Below are 23699 nucleotides of genomic sequence, written 5' to 3' on the forward strand. Positions count from 1 at the left end.
TCCAATACACGTCAACTGGGGAGTCTAATATTCTTTCACTAGTGCACTGATATTATTTATACCATTTTTACAATAATGCAGTAGTCTGTATAACAGTAAATTTTGTATTTTTTTGTATGAATAAAAAATCAAAATAGAAAGCAATAATAATATAAGAGGGGCCTAGAGATGTGACTAATGAACAGAGCATATGTTATTTTAGTACCACGAATGTCTATCTTGTTTATTCTGGACCCTATTTTGAAATTGGCATCTTTTTTAGTTTGCGTGAAATTGGCCAAATTGCCAAATTCTGACCACCATATTGGGTAGTCCAAATTAGTAAATGGGAGGTTTCTTGTACTCAGCTGATAGATAAAATGGAGTTCTAAAGAAATAGCTATGAGTTTGGTCAACTGGAACAATGGAATTGGTTGAAAATAGGGCTCAAAGTCGGCGAAATCGCCGATACGCATATGTCACCGAGACCGCTAACTTCGCGGGAGCATAATTCCATGAGTTTTCGACCAAATTTCGAACTTTTGGTGTCATTACCATCGGGAAAAGATTCTCTATCATTTCGTAAGAAATTTTTTTTTTTTTTTTTTTTTTTTTTTTTTTTTTTTTTTTTTTTTTTTTTTTTTTTTTTTTTTTTTTTTTTTTTTTTTTTTTTTTCAAAAATTGAGCGACACAGAATGACAGTTTCAGAGAGGGGCCTGAAACAGTCAAAGGGTTAAACTTGGTCTAAGGCCAGACTTTTTTGTTAACTGCTTAAGAAACCAGACTAAAGTTCCATTAGCTACATTATCATTTTCCTGGCCCACTGAATGCATTGTGGTTAAGAAGGTATTGTCACTAACTTGCAGATTTAACCCTTTGACTGTCGCGGCCGTATATATACGTCTTACGAGGTACCGTGTTTGACGTATATATACTCATAAATTCTAGCGGCTTCAAATCAAGCAGGAGAAAGCTGGTAGGCCCACATGTGAGAGAATGGGTTTGTGTGGTCAGTGTGCACCATATAAAAAAAATCCTGGAGCACGCAGTGCATAATGAGAAGAAAAAAAACTCCGACTTTGTGGTCTATTTTCGTATTGTATTTATGGTTGTATTCTCGTTTTCTTGGTCTCATTTGATAGAATGGAAAACATATAATAGAAATAGTGGTGATTTTGATTGATTTTACTATAAAAAGAACCTAGAAATGGAGCTCAAAGTTGGGGAAATGTTTGATTTTTGCCAATGTTCAAAAGTAAACAAATGATGCCATTGTCCAATAAATGTTCAACTAGCCATTCTAATATGCAGTCATGAATGGGTTGATGTTATTTATACAATTATTACAGTATTGCAGTAGTCTGCATAATAGTAAGTCTTCTATTTTTTGTTTGAATAAAAATTCAAAATAGAAAGCAAGAGTAATATTAGAGGGGCCTGGAGACATGACTGATGAGCAAAGAAAATGTTATGTTAGAGCCAGGAATGTCTGCATTGTTCATTCTGGACCTTATTTTGAAATTGTCATATTTTTTAGTTTTCGTGAAATTGGCCAAATTGCAAATTTCTGACCACATTATTAGGTAGTTGAAATCGGTAAATGGGCAGTTTCGTGTACTCAATCGATAGAAAAAATGGAGTTCTAAAGAAATAGCTATGAGTTTGGGAGACTGGATTAATGGAATTAGCTGAAAATAGGGCTCAAAGTGGGCGAAATCGCCGATTTGCAAACAGCGCCGTGGTCGCTAACTTCGCGATAGCATAATTCCGTCAGTTTTCCATTAAATTTCGTTTTTTTGGTGTCATTACAATCGGGAAAAGATTCTCTAACATTTCATAAGATTTTTTTTTTTAAATTTTACGACACCAGGAGACACCTCAGGATTGGGGGTTGCGACAGTCAAAGGGTTAATTGCTGTCTACTGTAAAGCTGTGTTGCTCTGTCTTAAGTAAATACTCTGATTCCATGTGTTTAACAAACTTACTGGTTAGCCAGGACTCAAGTCCTGCTAACCAGTTTCTCTGAATTTCTTCGTAAGTATTACCTTACTCTTGCTCCAACAGCACATCAAGTCATAAAAAACCACTTGCCTCCACTCCTATCTGACATGCTCACACACGACTGCTGGATGTCCAAGCCCTCCACACAAAACTTCCTTTATCCCCTCCCTCCAACCTTTCCTAGGGCGACCCTACCTTGTCTTGCTTGGAGGGTATTCTGGGGATCAACACCCACATGGCCCAGTCTACAACCAGGCCTCCCGGTGGAAGGGCTTGATCAACTGGGCTGGGGCTGTTACTGCTGGTTGCACGAAGTCCAGCATATGAGCCACGGCCCGGCTGATCCGGCACCGACTTTAACCCTTCAAGTGTCCGAATGTAGATCTACTTTCACATGCGTAGAGTTCTGTACATAGATCTGTTTTTTTTTTTTTTTTTTTTTTTTTTTTTTACATTCTTTCAAGTGTAAAGAAAAATGTAGATCTACATTCAGCGTGTACGCACGTGAATGTAGATCTACGTTTGAACAGTTGAAGGGTTAAGTATCTGTCCAGCTCCCTCTTGAAGACAGCCAGGAGTCTATTGGTAATTCCTCTTATGCCTGGTGGGAGGCTGTTAAACAGTCTTGGGCTAGGGACACTTATTGTGTTTTCTCTTAGTGTACCAATGGCACCCCTACTTTTCATTGGGGGTATTTTGCACTGCCTGCCCAGTCTTATATTTTTGTTTGGAGTGATTTCCCTATGCAGATGAGGGACCATTTCTTCTAGGCCTTTCCAAGTGTAGATTATGATGTATCTCTCTCGCCTACGCTCCAGTGAGTACAGTAGTTAAGGTGTTTGATGGAACTTATATGTTTAGTAAAGGTTCTCTATGTATTGTCTAGATCTGCAATTTCACCTGCTTTGAATGGAGATGTTAATGTACAGCAGTATTCCAGCCTAGGGAGAGCAAGTGATTTTAAAAGGATCATCATTTGCTTCCCTCCACTACAGATGTATACACCCCATATGTCATCCTATTTCTCTCTATCCTCTCTAAATGCCCAGATCACCTCAGCAACCCCTCCTCAGACCTCTGGATAATACCTATAGTAACTCTGCACCTTCTACTAATCTCCAAACTTCAAATTCTGCATAATATTTGCACTGCACATTGCCCTCAAACATGACATCTCTACTGCCTCCAGCCTCCTCATCTAATATTTTCCTTTATTTTCTAATGTAAGCAGTATATTTAGGGGGTTGCTCTCCTTTCCTTACATTGTTTCCAAGTGCATGCAAGTGGTAAATGCATCAGTAATGAAAACTAAACTATCATGTAAATTTGCATTGCAAGCATTTTTAGTATTCCTTTGGGAGCCTTCAATACTTACATTTTTTTTCATTTATAGAAATGATTTTATGATAACATTTTTTATGTTTTGATAGAAGCAAAACAAAATGTTTCAAAGTATATTTATGATTTTTACAGTTGATGATTTACTACCGTTTACCAGAGTTCCAAACTGTTGATCAGTTTCTAGCATTATTGGCAAAACGTTTGGGGAAATTAAAGAAGAAAGGTATTCCTAACAGAGAAGTTGCTGCTCGAAAAGTTTTACAAGACTGGAACTCGTAAGTTGTTTTCATTATTTATCCCCATAGTTTCATGAATATTGCTAATTTGATTTACTTTATATATTTCTTTAAATTTGTGCCATGCTGGGGGAATGAGGGAAAATGAGGCTTTTTGTCAACTCTCTGTAGAGCACTGGTTACTCCTTTCCACTTAAAATACTGGGTGGTACAAAGTTCTCCTTTACCACTTGATAGCACTTTGCCACCATTTAACCCCTTTATTGTCAAGACCCTCAAAATTAAAACAGTGGTACCTCGGGATACGAACTTAATTAGTTCCAGAAGGCTGTTCGAGTGCCGATACCAAACAAATTTGTTCCCATAAGGAATAATGTAAATTAGATTAATCCATTTCAGACCCCCAAGAATACACTTACAAAAGCACTTACATAATTGTTGGAGTTTTGAGCTGTTCATATCCCAAGGTACCACTGTATAAAATATAAAATTAAAATATAAAAAAAAATTCTTCTGAAATGGTAGACAATCTTTTTCTCAGAGAAACACCGTAGACATTCCTCTGTTTATTAATCACATTCCCAGGCCTCTCCTTTATTGCACTTGCTTTCCATTTTGAATTCTTTCAACACACCAGCTTTTGAATTCATCATCACACAAAAAAAATTGAAGATTTACCCTATTTCTTGGATAATAAAATGTAACCAGGAATGATGGGACATAATTTACGGCATCCAAGTACGTAATTGAATCAGACATGGTAAAAACCAATAAAACAAATGGGTGGTGGTGTAAAGGGTACTTAACCATCCTCAGGAAAATAGGCAAAAATCGAATAATTCCATTACTTTGAACCCAGTATATGCCATTCTATCAAGTGATATCAAGAAACGGCAAAGCCAATAAAAACCATAATATCATCCTGCACAATACTATCACCACTACACAATACTCTCCAAGTCATTATTTTAAACCAAACACAAGGTCAGAGTTTTGTTTTTCCCACCATGCACTGCATAATGCGGGATTTTTTTTTATACTGTTCACACTCGCCACAGACCCATTCTCTCATACATAGGTCAAAATTTACTGCTCGCAGCTTACCAGAGGGAGCTGAGCTCGAAACAGAACTTTGTGAGGCGACCATGGCATCAGTGACAGATCTGCATGAGGGGCAGTGACAGGGTTAAACCCCACAATATAAGTACATCAAATAACAGAGAAATAATAATAGGGAAAATAAAACGCCAATTATATACAATTATTTATTAAGCAAATATTCAGCATATGGGGAATATACAGTTACTCATTTGTTGTACCATGTAGGGACACCTAGAACAAAAGGTTACTGGGAAAGTACAGCTATAATGTACAGTATATTTGTGTAAAAGCAATAAAATGCATCCAAAATTGCTTAATAGTAGGTTTAGCACAATTGGGGGTAATACACATCATGGAATTATTCTCCTCAACCCAAGTTAGGCTTTAGGGTCGAAGTGTTTAGAGAGGCACAGCTCCTCTAGTCCTCCATTGCCACCCACACCTACAGTTGCTTTTTTGGAGTGTCTCATGCTTTAATCTGTTTATCAAATGATTTTTTGTTTTCATAACTAGACCATATATGGATATTAACCATGGCACTCAACAGGAATACTGTTGATGCTGCAGGTACCTAGAAGAAAAATAAGCTTGAAGCTTTTGTATTAATCCATCCAATGGCTGTTACATGGAAGTACGTCATTGTTCCAGAGTCCCTCATGTAGTTCTATGTCATGAGCTCATCTCACTCAGATAAGCTGTGAGTGGTAAATTTTGTACTAGATATGAGAGTGGGACTGTGCACAGTATAAAATAGTCCTGCCCCACACGGTGTATGATTGGAAAAGCAAAACTGATTGTGTGTATGGTTTAAAAGAGCAACTTGGAGGTGTTTTCCCAGATAGTTTTTATGGTTCTGTTGGCTGTTTCTTGGTATCATTTGATAGAATGCAAAAGGTACTACTGAAACAATTGATTTTTGTTGGTTTCAAGACTGGAAGTAGCTTGAAAATGAGCTCAAAATAGTGGAATTATTATTATTATTTTTTTTTTTTTTTTTTTTTTTGATGCAATTTTTAATTTTTTATTTTTTTATTTTGGCCAAAGTACAGAGTTCTGTGCATTTTATAAAGTACATAGTTGAAATAGATTAATGAGTGATTTTCTATGCTCATTTGTTAGCTAGTGAAATAGCTAGGAATTTGTTCGATTGGAGTAAAGGAATTGGCTTAAAATAGGATTAAACGTTGGCAAAATTGCCAGTGTGAATTGCGCTGAAAACAGTAAATGGATATTGAGAGCAGTATTAATTTCATGGGCTTGGACAGGAAAAAGGTTAAAGAAAATTAAAAATTCAGATTTGCTTTGAGGTGGTGCACATGTGATACAGATTGCTTACACTGTTGGCCTGAGAGTATCCACCATCCATACACTTAGGGGACAATAAGTAGAAAAAAAGAGCATATGCATTGAGTAGGGCATATTGTAACCTGGTGAATATGAAAAAGATGTCTATACAGTTAAATTAGACAAAAACAAGTTACCGATGTGTGAATTAACAAGAAAAGGAAAGGGGGGGTCACACTAGTGCTCAGGTAATAAGGCACAAATCCTCATCCTACTTTAAAAAGAGGTGAAAAAAAAAAGACGAAGAGGGAACCATTAGAATAGTTCATGTTTAATGTTTTCATGTCAAAAAGTGAAGAAAACTAGAATGTAAGGTATGATAAACTAGTTATTTGTATCTAGTAAAATCTTAAGAAACTTTGGGGCAGACTTGGAGGTATGTGGAATGTAACCTTTTTTTTTTTTTTCACATACTGCAAATTTCTATAAATGCCAATATTCAGGAACTTATCGTACACATTATGAGAGAGCTTACTGTAATACTAATGTCAGGTTATTAAAGTAATCTAGTAAACATTATTGTGAATACCTGGAGAGAGTTTTGGGGGGTCAAAGCTCCCGTGGCCCGGTCTGAGACCAGGCTTCGTGGGGAATCAGGATCTGATCAACCAGGCTGTTACTGCTGGCCACAAGCAAACTGACATACAAACCACAGCCCAGCTGGTCAGGTACTGACTTTAGGTGCATGTCCAGTGCCTTCTTGAAGACAGCCAGGGGTCTCAGGGGTGAAAGGGGAACATAGTGTACTGGTGAAATATTATTGGTAATGTAATCACAATAAGGTATTGCTTTTCTTTATTAGCCACAGAGGTTCCCTTAGCAGTGACAGGACATAGTCTTGACTCCATTCCTCTCGTCACTATAGCTGAGCTTATCCTGTGCCACTCTTTAAGTGCTCCCAATTTATCCCACACCAGCATATATATGTCATGTCTAGTTTTAGGTTAAATATTACTTTTCCATGGAGATACATTATTCTATTGTTATTACTCTAATATTCTGTAATTTATAAATGTTTAGTATTTGTGCTTAAATTCTGATGAAGGTAATTGCATTTATTGCAGAGGCCATATAAAGTATTACACACAACCTCCAGTAGTTGCTGACACCCAAGTTGGAACCACATTGGTAACCGAGTTAAGTAAAGCGTTTGACATAGACAATCTAAAGATGGAAGAAGAGACAATGTTCAAAGCTCTACCCACTTACAGACCTTCACAAACAATGTTAGTGGATTCCTTAGGACCTGTTAGAGAGGTCAAAGATGTGGAAGACAACATTGAAGAGGAGGTAGAGGAGGAGATGGATGAGGAAATGGAAGACAGTGAAGAGAGTCTTGTTGACCAGGTGGTAAGTTTTTTGACTTTCACTTTTAATAAAAGCTATACTTTTCAATGGCTCTGCTTCCCTGTTCTTTCTGAAAAATCACCGCATTATAAGCTAGTATGGCTGGCTTATTTGATAAAAATATATGTATTCCTTGTAGGTAGTAGGTTGGTAGACAGCAACCACCCAGGGAGGTACTACCGTCCTGCCAAGTGAGTGTAAAATGAAAGCCTGTAATTGTTTTACATGATGGTAGGATTGCTGGTGTCTTTTGTCTGTCTCATAAATATGCAAGATTACAGGTATGACTTGCTACTTCTACTTACACTTAGGTCACACTACACATACATGTACACGTTTATTTATACACACTCACCTGAGTTTTCTTGGATTTTATCTTAATAGTTCTTGGTCTTATTACTTTTCCTTTTATATCCATGGGGAAGTGGAACAAGAATCTTTCCTCCGTAAGCCATGCGTGTTGTAAAAGTCAACTAAAATGCCGGGAACAATGGGCTAGTAACCCCTTTTCCTGTAAAGATTACTAAAAAGAATAAGAAGAAGAAAATTGTCAAAGTGGGAAGTCTGAATGTGCGTGGATGTTGTGCAAATGATAAGAAAGAGATGATTGTGGATGTTATGTGAGAAGAAGCTGGATGTCCTGGCTTTAAGTGAAGCAAAGCTAAAGGGGGTGGGAGAGTTTCAATGGAGAGGAATAAATGGGATTAGGTCAGGGGTTTCAAATAGAGTTAGAGCTAAAGAAGGAGTAGCAATAATGTTGAAGGATAAGCTATGGCAGGAAAAGAGGGACTATAAATGTATTAATTCAATTATTATGTGGAGTAAAATAAAGATTGGATGTGAAAAGTGGGTTATAGTAAGCGTGTATGCACCTGGAGAAGAGAGAAGTGTAGAGGAGAGAGAGATTTTGGGAAATGTTGAGTGAATGCGTGGGGAGTTTTGAATCAAGTGTGAGAGTAATGGTGGTTGGGGATTTCAGTGCTAAAGTGGGTAAAAATGTTATGGAGGGAGTAGTAGGTAAATTTGGGGTGCCAGGGGTAAATGTAAATGGGGAGCCTTTAATTGAGCTATGTGTAGAAAGAGATTTGGTAATAAGTAATACATATTTTATGAAAAAGAGGATAAATATACAAGGTATGATGTAGCACATAATGAAAGTAGTTTGTTAGATTATGTATTGGTGGATAAAAGGTTGATGGGTAGGCTCCAGGATGTACATGTTTATAGAGGGGCAACTGATATATTGGATCATTATTTAGTTGTAGCTACAGTTAGAGTAAGAGGTAGATGGGAAAAGAGGAAGGTGGCAACAACAAGTAAGAGGGAGGTGAAAGGGTATAAACTAAGGGAGGAGGAAGTTCGGGTGAAACATTAGCGACTATTGGCAGAAAGGTGGGCTAGTGCAAAGATGAGTAGTGGGGGGGGGGGGGGGGGTTGAAGAGGGTTGGAATAGTTTTAAAAATGCAGTATTAGAATGTGGGGCAGAAGTTTGTGGTTATAGGAGGGTGGGGGCAGGAGGAAAGAGGAGTGGTTGGTGGAATGATGAAGTAAAAGGTAGCTTATGACAGGTTTTTACAAAGCAAAAGTGTTATAAGAAGAGCAGAGTATATGGTGAGTAAAAGAAAGGTGAAGAGAGTGGTGAGAGAGTGCAAATGAGTGCAGATGATAGAGTGGGAGAGGCACTGTCAAGAAATTTTAATGAAAATAAGAAAAAAAATTGGAGTGAGTTAAACAAGTTAAGAAAGCCTAGGGAAAGTATGGATTTATCAGTTAAAAACAGAGTAGGGGAGTTAGTAGATGGGGAGAGGGAGGTATTAGGTAGATGGCGAGAATATTTTGAGGAACTTTTAAATGTTGAGGAAGAAATGGAGGTGGTAATTTCATGCACTGGCCAGGGAGGTATACCATCTTTTAGGAGTGAAGAAGAGCAGAATGTAAGTGTGGGGGGAGGTACATGAGGCATTTCGTAGAATGAAAGGGGGTAAAGCAGCTGGAACTGATGGGATCATGACAGAAATGTTAAAAGCAGGGGGGATATAGTGTTGGAGTGGTTGGTACTTTTGTTTAATAAATGTATGAAAGAGGGGAAGGTAGCTAGGGATTGGCAGATAGCATGTATAGTCCCTTTATATAAAGGGAAAGGGGACAAAAGAGATTGTAAAAATTATAGAGGAATAAGTTGACTGAGTATACCAGGAAAAGTGTACGGTAGGGTTATAATTGAAAGAATTAGAGGTAAGACAGAATGTAGGATTGCGGATGAGCAAGGAGGTTTCAGAGTGGGTAGGGGATGTGTAGATCAAGTGTTTACATTGAAGCATATATGTGAACAGTATTTTAGATAAAGGTAGGGAAGTTTTTATTGCATTTATGGATTTAGAAAAGGCATATGATAGTGGATAGAGGAGCAATGTGGAAGATGTTGCAAGTATATGGAATAGGTGGGAAGTTACTAAATGCTGTAAAGAGTTTTTATGAGGATAGTGAGGCTCAGGTTAGGGTGTGTAGAAGAGAGGGAGACTACTTCCCGATAAAAGTAGGTCTTAGACAGGTATGTGTAATGTTACCATGATTGTTTAATATATTTATAGATGGGGTTGTAAAAGAAGTAAATGCTAGGGTGTTTGGGAGAGGGGTGGGATTAAATTATGGGGAAGCAAATTCAAAATGGGAATTGACACAGTTACTTTTTGCTGATGATACTGTGCTTATGGGAGATTCTAAAGAAAAATTGCAAAGGTTAGTGGATGAGGGTATCAAATGATTTAGATAAAGAAAATTGGATATCAAATTGGGGAGGATGAGTATGGAAGAAGTGAATGTTTTCAGATACACCTACCATCCGACTTACGACCTGCTCGACTTACAACCACTCGACTTACGACCATGTTTTTTATGCCAAATTTCTGGGAAATAATCAACTATTTGTGTTGTACACAGTGTTTATCCTAAACCTTACAGTATAAAATACAGTACTAACAGCATAAAAAGTAAAGTAAAACATGAAATACCAAAATAAAACAATAAAATAGTCATTACAAAAATGTTTTGTTGATATTCAGTAGTAAAGTTCGACTTGTTGATAAATTAGACACATGTGCAACTCTTGGGTATCTTTATTGAGGAAACGTTTCGCCACACAGTGGCTTCATCAGTCCATACAAAGGAGAATCTCGAAGAACAGGAGGAGAATGAGGTAATCAGTCCCTCAACCTTGAGTCGATGTGGTCAGTCCATCAATCTTGAATAGAATACGGCATACGTGCTGAGAAGGAGCTTATAAACCGTTGGCAGGAGAGGTGCAGAAGTCATAGGTCGTGTAACATTTGTTCAATGTTGAAGTAGGTCGTGCCTCAACATTGAACAAATGTTACACGACCTATGACTTCTGCACCTCTCCTGCCAACGGTTTATAAGCTCGGAACCGAATTCGGTCGTAAGTCGGATGGTAGGTGTACTTGGGAGTTGACGTGTCAGTGGATGGATTTATGAAGGATGGGGTTAATCATAGAATTGATGAGGGAAAAAAGGTGAGTGGTGCGTTGAGGTATATGTGGAGTCAAAAAACGCTATCTATGGAGGCAAAGAAGGTAATGTATGAAAGTATAGTAGTACTAACACTTATATGGATGTGAAGCTTGGGTGGTAAATGCAGCAGCGAGGAGACGGTTGGAGGCAGTGGAGATGTCCTGTCTAAGGGCAATGTGTGGTGTAAATATTATGCAGAAAATTCCTCTTCAAGGGGGGCTCCTTGGCGTGGTGAAGAGGCTCTTGGTCTGAGGAATTAGACCTATCGGTCTTCTTCCTCAGACCGAACCTAATTACCCCCCAATCTCCCCTCCCCTATCCCATCCTCCCCATCCTCCCCTTTTTCCTTTCCTCCTCCTCCTCCCCACTCCTCCCTTTTGCCCTTCCTCTTTTTGTCCTTTGGGATTTCTCCCACAGGCGCGCTAGTTCCTAGGTAGGAGAAAGGATACCGGGGTCGATCCCATTCCATTGAGGTTCTTAGCGGTGGCGTAGTTTGCCGTGGAATCTGGATCGCCTGGGGATGTCCCGATCCCTCTCCGGTATCCCGGAGTAGCTTTGGGTGTCTTTCGGGCGACGAGTGTATCTCTGGAAGCCACCTTTCGGATTCCGGGGGTGGTGGCCGAAGGAGGTATGCTTTGTGGCGGATATCCGGCCGCCCTCTCTTTTGTCCACCGAGGTAGCTCGGCAGATGTGAGGTTGCTATCCCGGATTGTTAGTTTACTAGCATGATGGGTAGGGTATGGCACGGGTTCCATGCTGCATCTGCGCTACTTGCGGTGCTGAGGTCCTCTTGGGCGTGGAGGGAGATTTCTGGCCCTTTCATTCCTCCTAGGACCTATCCCTCCCCGGTCCCCCCTTTTTTTTTTTTTCTTTTTTTTTATTTTTATTTTCTTCTTTTTTTTTCTTAAAAACAAAAAGAAAGAAGTAACCTAACCATGGCAGCCCTAGTCCATGAACCTGGTACCCCCGGGCCCCTTCTTGATACCGCACCCCGTTCTGACCCCGCCTCGTCTTTGGACCACTCTTCAGACATTCCTCATGCCTCTGTACCTATTGCCGGTGCTGTTTCCTCACCCGCTTCAGGTACTGAGGCCTCGACTGACTCCTTCGATTTATCGGACCTTCGCTCTCCTCTGACTATGCTTCCAGCCTCTCCCTCTACGGTGCGGCAATTTTCAAATCGCCGACCCATTCCACGTCGGACCAACTCTGGTCCCACGCCTAAACGTCAACGACAATTACCTGCTGATGATACTTCTCCACCTTCTCGTTCTTCTCAGAAACGATTGACACGTCCTTCACTACCTTTCCACGCTCAATTTCAGACTGAACAGTGGACTAAATTCTTCACTTTACGACCAACTTCCTCTACTGCCTATCTTTCTGACCATAGTATTGGCAAGGCACTCCTACGCCATGTTGGTAAAGATATTTCTTTTCATGCTCTTAAGAGCGGTACACGCATCATTACCGTACAGAATGCTACCCAGGCTCATGAGCTCTCTCGTCTTTCCCATATCAATACTGTTCCTGTCACTCTTGAAAAACATCATTCCCTCAATTCTTGTAGTGGTACTGTCATTCTGCCCCATACCATAGTTCAACAAAATTTCCAGACATGTGGCACCGACATTCTAGAACAGCTGGAACTCCTAGATCTCCCAATCCTCAAGGTAGACACTTACGTTCTTCCTGCCCGTGGGCGGAGACGATACCCTAGCAATGTGGCTCGTTTAACTTTTGACAGCCGAGAACTCCCATCCTCAGTTTATATAGCAGGACATCGGTTACAAGTTCGAAAGGTGATCCCTACACCACAACAGTGTAGAAATTGCTGGCGATTTGGCCATCCAGCGAAATATTGCAGATCTATCGCCGAATGCCCAGTCTGTGGTGCCGATGACCATTCTAATACGTCTTGCAATCGGTCTCCCTCTTGCCTTAACTGTCATGAGGCTCACCCTTCATACTCTCGCCGTTGTCAGGTCTATTTAAACGAGCGGGAAATCCGTTACCTCAAAGAGACAGAAGGTCTCCCTTATGCCATGGCAGTTTCTCATCTCCGCCTCCAAGGGAGACTCCCACGTGTTTCTTATTCCCGTGTTTCAAAACGTCCCCCCACTTCTAGTATCCCATCTTCTACACCCACCTCTGTGGTTACCTCTCCCATAATCACTCCTGTATCTAATCCTTTTGCTGTCCTCGGCTCAGACGTCCCTACTTCAACACCTCAGTCTAATCTCACTTCTTCGAGTTCTCTCTCACAAGCCTCAGTATCGACGAGACCTCGTACGACACCTCCTCCCAATCGTCCCTCTACTTCTCAAAAGTCAAAAAAAGGTCCGGTAACACCTCCTACCCATCTTCCACCTCCTCATTTTACCCTCCCTGTCTCTGTCCCTAGTTCTTCCCCTCTCACTGGCTCAGTTACAAGTGCAGAGGTTCACCCTCCTCCTCGTAATGTACCTTCCTCCCCTGTTCCCTCCCAAGTTTCTTCCTCTTCTGCCACCTCCCAGGTTCCTGCCTCTTCTGTCCCCTGCCACGCTTCTCCAGTTCCCTCCACCCTTTCGCCCCCCCCTACCTTGGTACAGTCCAATACAGTTCCAATCTTTACTCATCCTCCCCCTACCATTCCCAATATTGTCTCCCATACGACATCTCTGAATTCCGAAACACTTGAAGCAATCTCTGAATATATTGCAGAGACCAAACCATCAATGGACACTGATCCACCTTCCGCTCTTTCTCTCTCCTCTGCTCCATCTGCGCAACTCCTTTCTTCACAGCGCACCGTTCCTTCGCTGCTTGAACATTTTCCACTGCCTCCGCATGTGGACTTTTGTAACCCTTCTAGTCCGTAGGAACCCTTACCTGCGGATTTCAAGTATCTTTATCATTGCCAATCATGGCCTATTTACAGTGGAATATACGCGGCCTCAGGGGTAATCGGGGTGAGCTTCAGATGTTACTCTCCCAGTTTGCCCCTGTTGGTGTTTGCTTACAGGAACCAAAATTACACTCTGCTGTTATTTCTCACATCTCAGGCTATAATTTATTGTATTCTTCAGATCCTTTTCCTGATGGGACCTTTAATGAAAGTGCCCTTCTTCTCCGCACTGATATTCCGTACCATCAGCTATTTGTTCATACTTCGCTGCATTACACAGCAGCCCGTATCCACTTACATAGGTGGTATACGCTCTGTTCTTTATATCTCTCTCCTTCTCGGGCATTATCTATTCCGGATTTTGCCTTCCTTGTTTCGTCATTACCGCCACCGATTCTGTTACTTGGTGATTTTAATGCCCACCATTTCCTCTGGGGGGGGGTCTCACTGTGATTCCCGTGGAATTCAGTTAGAGGCTTTTCTTGCCACCCACCCCCTCCATGTTTTAAATACAGGTACTCACACCCATTTTGATCCTCGGACTCATACTCTCTCTTGCATCGATCTCTCAGTTTGCTCTTCCTCCGCCGCATTAGACTTCACTTGGTCTGTTCTCCCGGACTTACATGACAGTGATCATTTCCCAATCATTCTTACTTCCCCTTCATATTCGCCACCTCTTCGCACCCCACGCTGGCAATTTAATCGGGCAAATTGGAACCTTTACTCACACCTAACTGTTTTTAAAGAGGTTCCTTCTTCGTCCTCCATCGATGAGCTTTTACACCTCTTCTCGTCCTCCGTTTTCACCACAGCTTCTCATTCTATACCCCAAACTTCGGGCAGGCATTCTCAGAAATGCGTGCCTTGGTGGTCTCCTGCTTGTGCTCGTGCAGTACGTTTGAAACGCGCTGCATGGGGCAGGTACCGGTACAATAGAACCACAGAGCGACTCCTTGATTTTAAACAGAAGCGTGCGATCGCTCGCCGTGTCATCCGTGACGCTAAACGCACTTGCTGGCGAGATTATGTCTCCACCATCACCTCTGCTTCCTCTATGAGTGCAGTCTGGAAAAAAGTACGAAAACTGAGTGGTAAATATTCTCCTGACCCGGCTCCTGTTCTGCGGGTTGCCGGTGTTGATATAGCAAACCCACTAGATGTTGCCAATGAAATTGGCAATCATCTGGTCCGTATTTCTCAGGGACTCCATCTATGCCCCTCATTTCTTTCCTCAAAGTCTGCCAGAGAGTTAGCACCCTTGGACTTTTCTTCTCTCAGAGAAGAACAGTATAATGTGCCTTTTACACTTCAAGAACTGGAGGCAACACTCTCAGCTTGTCGATCATCGGCAGCTGGGCCCGACGACATTCATATTCGTATGCTACAACATTTACATCAGTCAGCCCTTGCAGTCCTATTACGCCTTTACAATCTTATTTGGTCACAAGGAGTTCTTCCACAGCTGTGGAAATCCGCCATTGTTCTCCCTTTCCGCAAACCAGGCACTACGGGACATGAAACCTCCCACTATCGTCCCATTGCTCTTACCAGTGCAATTTGCAAAGTAATGGAACGCCTAGTAAATAGACGTTTAGTGTGGTATTTAGAGACACACAACAGTCTCTCCACTCGTCAATATGGCTTTCGTAAGGGACGTTCTACCATAGACCCCTTACTACGCTTGGATACGTATGTTCGTAATGCCTTTGCAAATAACCACTCAGTTATTGCCATATTTTTTGACCTTGAGAAGGCATATGACACAACTTGGAGGTATAATATTTTAGCCCAAGCCCACTCCTTAGGCCTTCGAGGCAATCTACCATCCTTCCTTAAGAACTTTTTAACTGACAGGCATTTCCGTGTTCGGGTTAATAATGTGCTCTCCCCGGACTTTATCCAAGCTGAAGGTGTCCCCCAGGGATGTGTTCTGAGCACAACACTTTTTCTCCTTGCTATTAATGATTTGGCCTCTAGTCTTCCATCAAATATTTGGTCATCACTCTATGTTGATGACTTTGCTATTGCCTGTGCAGGCGCTGACTGTCACCTCCTTACAGTTTCTCTCCAACATGCAGTCGACCGTGTTTCCAATTGGGCCACCACACGTGGGTTTAAATTTTCCAGCACTAAAACCCACCAAATCACTTTCACTAGACGCTCTGTCATCTCCGATCATCCTTTGTACCTCTATGGCTCCCGTATCCCTGAACGTGATACAGTCAAGTTTCTGGGCCTCCTCTTTGATCGTAGGTTGTCCTGGAAACCTCACATTACCTCTCTGAAGGCAACTTGTCACAGCCGGCTGAACCTTCTTAAAACCCTTGCCCATCTTTCGTGGGGAGCTGATCGTCGAACCCTCCTTCGCCTACATTCCACCCTTATTTTATCGAAACTTGATTATGGTGACCAGATCTATTCAGCGGCATCTCCTGCTACTCTCTCTAGCCTTAACCCCATTCATCACCAAGGATTACGTTTATGCCTTGGTGCTTTCCGCTCTTCCCCTGTCGAGAGCCTCTATGCAGAAGCGAACGTTCCATCCTTATCCTATCGCCGTGATGCCCATTGCCTGCGCTACTATGTACGCTCTCATGATCTCCGCAATCCTTCCATTTATAGAATGGTCACTGATATTAGTAGACATTCTTTATTTGTTCGCCGCCCCTGTTTACTCCGTCCCTTCTCTCTTCGCCTTCATTCGCTCTTGTCTTCTCTTCAACTACCACCTTTCTTTGTACATGTAGCATCTCACTTTTCCCTACCCCCCTGGGAAGTTCCAGCTGTTCGAGTCTGTTCTTTCTCCCTCCCTTGCTCGAAAGCCCAACTGTCTACGGTCGCTTCCCGCTCTCTTTTTCTTGACCACTTTCACTCTCATTCTCATGCCATTGCTGTGTACACAGATGGCTCTAAGTCTTCTGACGGCGTAGGATTCACAGCAGTGTTTCCGGACAGCGTCGTACAAGGGCATTTACTATCTTCGGCTAGTATTTTTACTGCTGAATTATATGCCATCCTTACAGCACTTATCCGTATTGCATCTATGCCTGTGTCATCATTTGTGGTTGTCTCAGACTCCCTTAGTGCTTTACAGGCTATACAAAAATTTGATACACCTCACCCCTTAGTCCTCCGTATCCAACTTTGGCTACGCCGCATCTTTACCAAGCATAAAGATATTGTTTTTTGTTGGGTCCCTGGTCATGTTGACGTACAGGGCAATGAACAGGCAGACACTGCTGCGCGGTCAGCAGTACATGACTACCAGTTTCTTATAGAGGTATTCCATTTACGGACTATTTTGCTGCAATATCTTCCCACCTTCACACCCGTTGGCAACAACGTTGGTCTACTATGCTCGGCAACAAACTTCAGTCTATTAAACCGAGTATAGGTTACTGGCCGTCTTCTTATCACCAGTGTCGAGGTTGGGAGACTACTCTCTCCCGTCTTCGCATTGGCCATACTCGTCTTACTCATGGATATCTCATGGAGAGGCGTCTTGCTCCTCTCTGTGAGAATTGCCAAGCTCCATTATCAGTCAGCCACATTCTGTTGGACTGCCCACTTTATCAACGAGCACGCAAAATTTACCTCAGTCGTCGTCTTCGCTCCGCTGCTCTCTCTTTACCTTCCCTTCTCGCTGATGGACCCACCTTTCATCCGGACTCTCTCATTGACTTTTTGACAACGACTGACTTACTTCACAAATTCTGATACCTTCAGCCCTTTCTACTTCAATCTCTTGCTACCTTCTACCCCCGTACTATCCCCTGCCCCGCTGTTTTCTGTAACCTGCTGATCATCCCCCCTCCCTTCTGCCATCCAATTCCCTTGCTTCCTTCCCTACCCTGCAGCGCTGTATAGCCCTTGTGGCTTAGCGCTTCTTTTTGATTATAATAATAATAATACAGTGGACCCCCGCTTAACGATCACCTCCAAATGCGACCAATTATGTAAGTGTATTTATGTAAGTGCGTTTGTACGTGTATGTTTGGGGGTCTGAAATGGACTAATCTACTTCACAATATTCCTTATGGGAAAAAATTCGGTCAGTACTGGCACCTGAACATACTACTGGAATGAAAAAAGTTCGTTAACCGGGGGTCCACTGTATGCAGAAAATTCAGAGTGTGGAAATTAGGAAAAGGTGTGGAGTTAATAAAAGTATTAGTCAGAGGGCAGAAGAGGGGTTGTTGAGGTGGTTTGATCATTTAGAGAGAATGGATAAAAGTAGAATGACATGGAAAGCATATAAATCTATAGGGGAAGGAAGGCGGGGTAGGGGTCGTCCTCGAAAGGGTTGGAGAGAGGGGGTAAAGGAGGTTTTGTGGGCGAGGGGCTTGGACTTCCAGCAAGCGTGCGTGAGCATGTAAGATAGGAGTGAATGGAGACGAATGGTACTTGGGACCTGACGATCTGTTGGAGTGTGAGCAGGGTAATATTTAGTGAAGGGATTCAGGGAAACCGATTATTTTCATATAGTCGGACTTAAGTCCTGGAAATGGGAAATACAATGCCTGCACTTTAACCCTTTCAGGGTCCGTCCCATAGATCTACGGCTTTACGTTCAGGGTCCAAACCGTAGATCTACGTCATGAGCTCAGCTCACTCGGATAAACTGTGAGTGGCACATTTGGGCCTAGATATGAGAGAATACATGTATGTGGTATGTGTGCACCACATAAAACAAATCCTGCAGCACTCTGTGTATAATGAGAGAAAAAACTGAGACCATGATTTTCGATTAAAACAGCGAATTTGCAGTGTTTTTTCGTATGTTTTTTATAGTTGTATTTGCGATTTCTTGGTCTCCTTTGATAGAATGGAAGACATAATACTGAAATAGAGATGATTTTGATTGGTTTTAGCACTGGAAATGGCTTGAAACTGAGCTCAAAGTAGCGGAAATGTTAAATTTTTACCGATGTTCAAGAGTAAACAAACGACCTCACACGTCTAATACACGCCAGCTGGTGGGTCTAATATACATTCACAAATGTGGTGATGATATTTATACAATTATTACAATATTGCATAACAGTAAATCTTCTGTTTTTTGGTGTGAATAAACATTCATTATGTGAATAAAAAATCAAAATGGAATTTATTTGTAAAGCCTCAAAACGTAACTAATGAACAGAGAAAATGTTAATTTAGTGCCAGGAATACCTACATTGTTTATTCTGGACCCTATTTCGAAATTGGAATATTTTTAACTTTGTGTTAAATTGGCCAAATTACCAACTTCCGATCACTTTATTTTGTAGTTGAAACAATTGACTTGGCGATTTCTTGTGCTCAGTCGATAGAATAGAAGTAATACTAGTGAAATAGATAAGAATTTGGTAAACTGGAATAATGTAATTGGCCTAAAATGGGAGTCAAAGTCGGCAAAATCGCTGATTCGTAAATATCGCTGACACGTCAAAATTCGCGAGAGCATAATTTCTTAAGTTTTCCATCAGATTTCGTACTTTTTGTTTTATTACCTTCACAAAAACATTCTCTACCATTTCATAAGAAAAAATAACAAATTTTTTTTTTGAAAATTCTTGGACAATGGGGCACCACTTCAGATTTTGGCCTTGGACCCTGAAGGGGTTAAAGGAGGGGTTTGGGATATTGGCAGTTTGGAGGGATATGTTGTGTATCTTTATACGTATGTGCTTCTAAACTGTTGTATTCTGAGCACCTCTGCAAAAACAGTGATAATGTGTGAGTGTGGTGAAAGTGTTGAATGATGAAAGTATTTTCTTTTTGGGGATTTTTTCTTTTTTTTGGGTCACCCTGCCTCGGTGGGAGACGGCCGACTTGTTGAAAAAAAAAAAGATGTATTCCTTGTAGGTAGTAGGTTGGTAGACAGCAACCGCCCAGGGAGGTACTACCGTCCTGCCAAGTGAGTGTAAAACGGAATCCTGTAATTGTTTTACATGATGGTAGGATTGCTTGTGTCTTTTTTCTGTCTCTTAAACATGCAAGATTTCAGGTACGTCTTGCTACTTCTACTTACACTTAGGTCACACTTCACGTACATGTACAAGCATATATATACACACCCCTCTGGGTTTTCTTCTATTTTCTTTCTATTTCTTGTTGTTGTTTATTTCCTCTTATCTCCATGGGGAAGCGGAACAGAATTCTTCCTCCGTAAGCCATGCGTGTTGTAAGAGGCGACTAAAATGCCGGGAGCAAGGGCCTAGTAACCCTCTTCTCCTGTATAAATTACTAAATTTAAAGAGATAAACTTTCGTATTTCTTTTTGGGCCACCTTGCCTTGGTGGGATACGGCCGGTTTGTTGAAAAAACAAAAATATGTATTCTTCCATGTATTCTTCTGCTTGGAGTATACCTGGCCATACTACTGTTACTGCAGCAGCTGCTGCTGCTGCAGTAGTAGTAGTGGTGTTGGCGATGTTTATGGTGTTTTGGGTGGGCAGTCGGATCTATACGTATTTTATACCTGTCTACTGGTGCTGTTGATACACTCACTTTCACATTAGATTTGCATCATCTGAGAAGAGAGATACAACTGACTAGATTCCATCAGCAACTGCTGCTGCTGCTACAGCCATTGCTGTTGCTGCTACAAGCTCATTATTTTCGGACCAAGGCAAACAGCGGATAATTGAAGCAGTGGAAACTGAATCCACGTTTATGGGGTTCTATTATAGTTTCACATATTTTTTTCCTTTTTCAGCTATCAAAAGATGTATGCATTAATATGGATGCCATTCCAACTGGGAATGAGCCTACTAAAGAGAGCGAGAAGAAACAACGTTGGGAGACAATTTTACAAGATTTTGATCCACAGACTATGTCTATGAAGAAATACCAAAAGAAGATGCAGAAGAAGGTTCGTAAAGAGAATAGACGCAATGTCAAGAGAGCAGATGATCTCACAGATGCGTTGGAAGGTTTTTCAGGATTAAAGGATGATGATGATGATGATTATGATTTTAATGTAGATTTTGTAAAATAAGGTATAATAGCTTCATTAGTTACCATTTCCTTTTTAAAGGGAGTATGAAACAAAAATTTCTTTATCAGCAGATCACCTTAACAGGTGTGAATGAAGCTAAATTATTATAAGTATTCTGTAGTTTAATTTATATCCTTTAAAATAATATATTGGTAATTTCTAAAGACTACTTCTATACTTCAGTCCTTTTATAACCCGTTTCTAAGGTAACCCTTCTCTCCATGTAGACTCCCTTGCTGCAGTGATAAGGCTGTTCATCTGAGGAATTGGACTTCTTATTCCCTTCCTTGGATCAAATCTAAATACCCCAACTCTCCATTTGGTGTCATTTGTGAGGATATTTCTCCCTTTTGTCAAATCCACCTTCTAGACAGAAAAGGTACCAATATTAGCCCTTTGATATTGTAGCATCCATTGTGTAATGTTGGTGGCCATGTTACTCCACTTGATGGAAATTTGAACTTGGGGCATCTGGAGGCAGTCTGGCAGGGCCTTTTGGGAAGTTCCGACAGTTCGTGTCTGCTCTTCCCCTCTGCCATGCGCGAAAACCAAATCTCTACAGTTGCTTCTTGCTCTCTTTTTCTTATTACTTCTGATCTCATTCTCATGTTTTTCTTATTACTTCTGATCTCATTCTCACGTCATTGCAGTGTACACTAATGGTTGTAAAACCTCTGATGGTGTTGGGTTTGCAGCAGTGTTTCCTGACAGTGTGGTGTGAGGTCATTTATTAGACCCATTTTTACAGCTGAATTGTATGCCATTCTTGTTGCAATTATCCGTATTACATCTATGCCTACTTCAGAGTTTATCATCTCAGACACCTTTAGTGCTTTGAAAGCTATTAAAAATTTGATTTGTCTCATCCCCTAGTTCTTTGTATACAACTCTGGTTATGCCGCATTACTAGCAAAAATGAAGAAATCGTGTTCTGTTGGGTACCTGGTCATGTCGATGTTCAGGGCAATGAGTGGGCAGACTCTGCTGTGCGATCTGCACTACATGACCTCTCAGTTTCATATACAGTGGACTACCGCATTACGTCGTCATCGGAATACATAATATTCGGAATAAGTAAAGTTTTTTCGTCAAAATATTGGCTCAGTGATCGTCACTGAACTCGGTATAAGTCACTTGTCTGGAGCTTGTCTGCACAGCCTGTGTGGCCCCAACACTCCATGTACACCCAGTGTGCCATTGTTTATCAGCCAATGAGGACAATCCCATGTGTTCATAAAATATATTTTGTATTCCATTCTTTTTAGTGCTTGCAACCGCTAAATAAGCCACCATGAACCCAAAGAAAGTTTCTAGTGCCAGCCAGCCCTTTGGTAAAGGGCTGAGAGAGAGGGGAGAATGTGCCTTTTTCAGTGATTCTGCAATATGTACAATGCTAGAGCAGCAGGAGTTGATAAAGGCTATAGCGCCAGCCAGCGATAAAGTGTAGCAGGTAAGTTAAGTGATTAATTGATAGAAAAAGGACAGCACGAAACTGACTCCTCCATTGTTGTTGGAGGTATATAGGGCTACTGACTAACACCACCGCCTCTGCTGCCTCTTGCTGCTGCCTTCACCACAACTATGTAAGGCTTATCTTTCAGTGGCCCTTATACACCCAACGACACACCGCCACTCGTGACATTCTTAATGCCATTTTTATTCATTCTAGAGTACAGTGGTCCCTCGATAGTTGTCCTTTTCGGAAATGAAGAAAGATTGAAGACTCTTAAATTACATTCACTTTTTAGACGAAGAATGAGGGGAGACATGATCGAAGTGTATAAGTGGAAGATAGGTATTAATAAAGGGGATATTAATAAGGTCTTGAGGATATCTCTCCAAGAGAACTCGCAGTAATGGATTTAAATTAGATATGTTTAGATTTAGAAAGGACATAGGAAAGTATTGGTTTGGAAATAGGGTAGTTGATGAGTGGAACAGTCTACCTAGTTGGGTGATTGAGGCTAGGACTTTGGGTAGTTTCAAATTTAGGTTAGATAAGTACATGAGTGGGAGGGGTTGGATTTGAGTAGGGCTTGCACATCAGAGCTTTTTTCTTGGGTAGCATAGAAAATTGGGTGGGGCAAATGTTTTGTTAGTGGGATGAATTGTAAAGGACCTGCCTAGTATGGGCCAACAGGCCTGCTGCAGTGTTCCTCATTTCTTATGTTCTTAAATCATTGCGTTATTTTCGTCCAAACATTGGCTTGCAAATGGTCGGTTGACTCGCTAATTGTCATTCGTCCTGGACGTGTACTCACGGCTCTGAGCCGCCTCGGCCTCCCTTCCCAGCCAGTGTGCCATTGTGTACCAGTGAGCGACGGTCCCCTCACTTGTTCATACGAAATATTTCATTTTAGTGCTTGCAAGTGCTAAATAAGCTACCATGGCTCCAAAGAAAGCTCCTAGTGCCAAGCCTTTGGTAAAGAAGGTGAGAAATACGATTGAATTTAAGAAAAACATCATTGAACAATATGAAAGTGGCATACGTGTGGCCGAACTGGCCAGGATGTATAACAAACCCCATACAACCATATCTTCCATCGTGGTGAAAAAGGAAATCAAGGAAGCTGTTGTTGCTTGGAGAAAATTTGTGGCCAGATTGTGTCCACAAGAGGGATTTTGAAGGGTTTGTGGTTGACCCTGATGAGCCTATGTCAGTTGTGAAATCTATTGTGGCATTGGGGAGTTCCATGGGGTTGGATGTGAGTTTTGTGGAAGAATTGGTGGAGGACCACAACGAAGAGCTAACCACTGAGGAGCTGCAAGAGCTTCAGCAGGAACAGCAACAGATAGCAGCTCAGAATCTTGCTGCAGAGGAGGAGGAAGAGAGATGGAAGAAGGTGCCTTCTTCAGAAATTAAGGAGATTTTTGAAATGTGGGGTAGGATGAAAAGATTTATGGAGAAACATCGCCCTGAGAAGGATGTTGCAAGCCATATCGGCAACTT

The 23699-nt window shown here is 41.4% G+C and overlaps 1 protein-coding gene across 1 annotated transcript in view; it reads left to right on the plus strand.

Annotated features, from left to right (window-relative positions):
* Positions 1-20862, plus strand: part of LOC128687329 (uncharacterized) — a 29357-nt gene extending 8495 nt beyond the window's left edge. Inside the window, exons 2-4 of the mRNA XM_070092776.1 lie at positions 3454-3596; positions 7067-7352; positions 20468-20862. Coding sequence (XP_069948877.1) covers positions 3454-3596; positions 7067-7352; positions 20468-20749 — 711 coding nt within the window. The 3' untranslated portion in view covers positions 20750-20862. The remainder of the gene's footprint in view (positions 1-3453; positions 3597-7066; positions 7353-20467) is intronic.
* Positions 20863-23699: the final 2837 nt, after the last annotated feature.

This window comes from Cherax quadricarinatus, chromosome 40, assembly GCF_038502225.1.
Source record: "Cherax quadricarinatus isolate ZL_2023a chromosome 40, ASM3850222v1, whole genome shotgun sequence".
Classification (NCBI taxonomy): Eukaryota; Metazoa; Arthropoda; class Malacostraca; order Decapoda; family Parastacidae; genus Cherax; species Cherax quadricarinatus.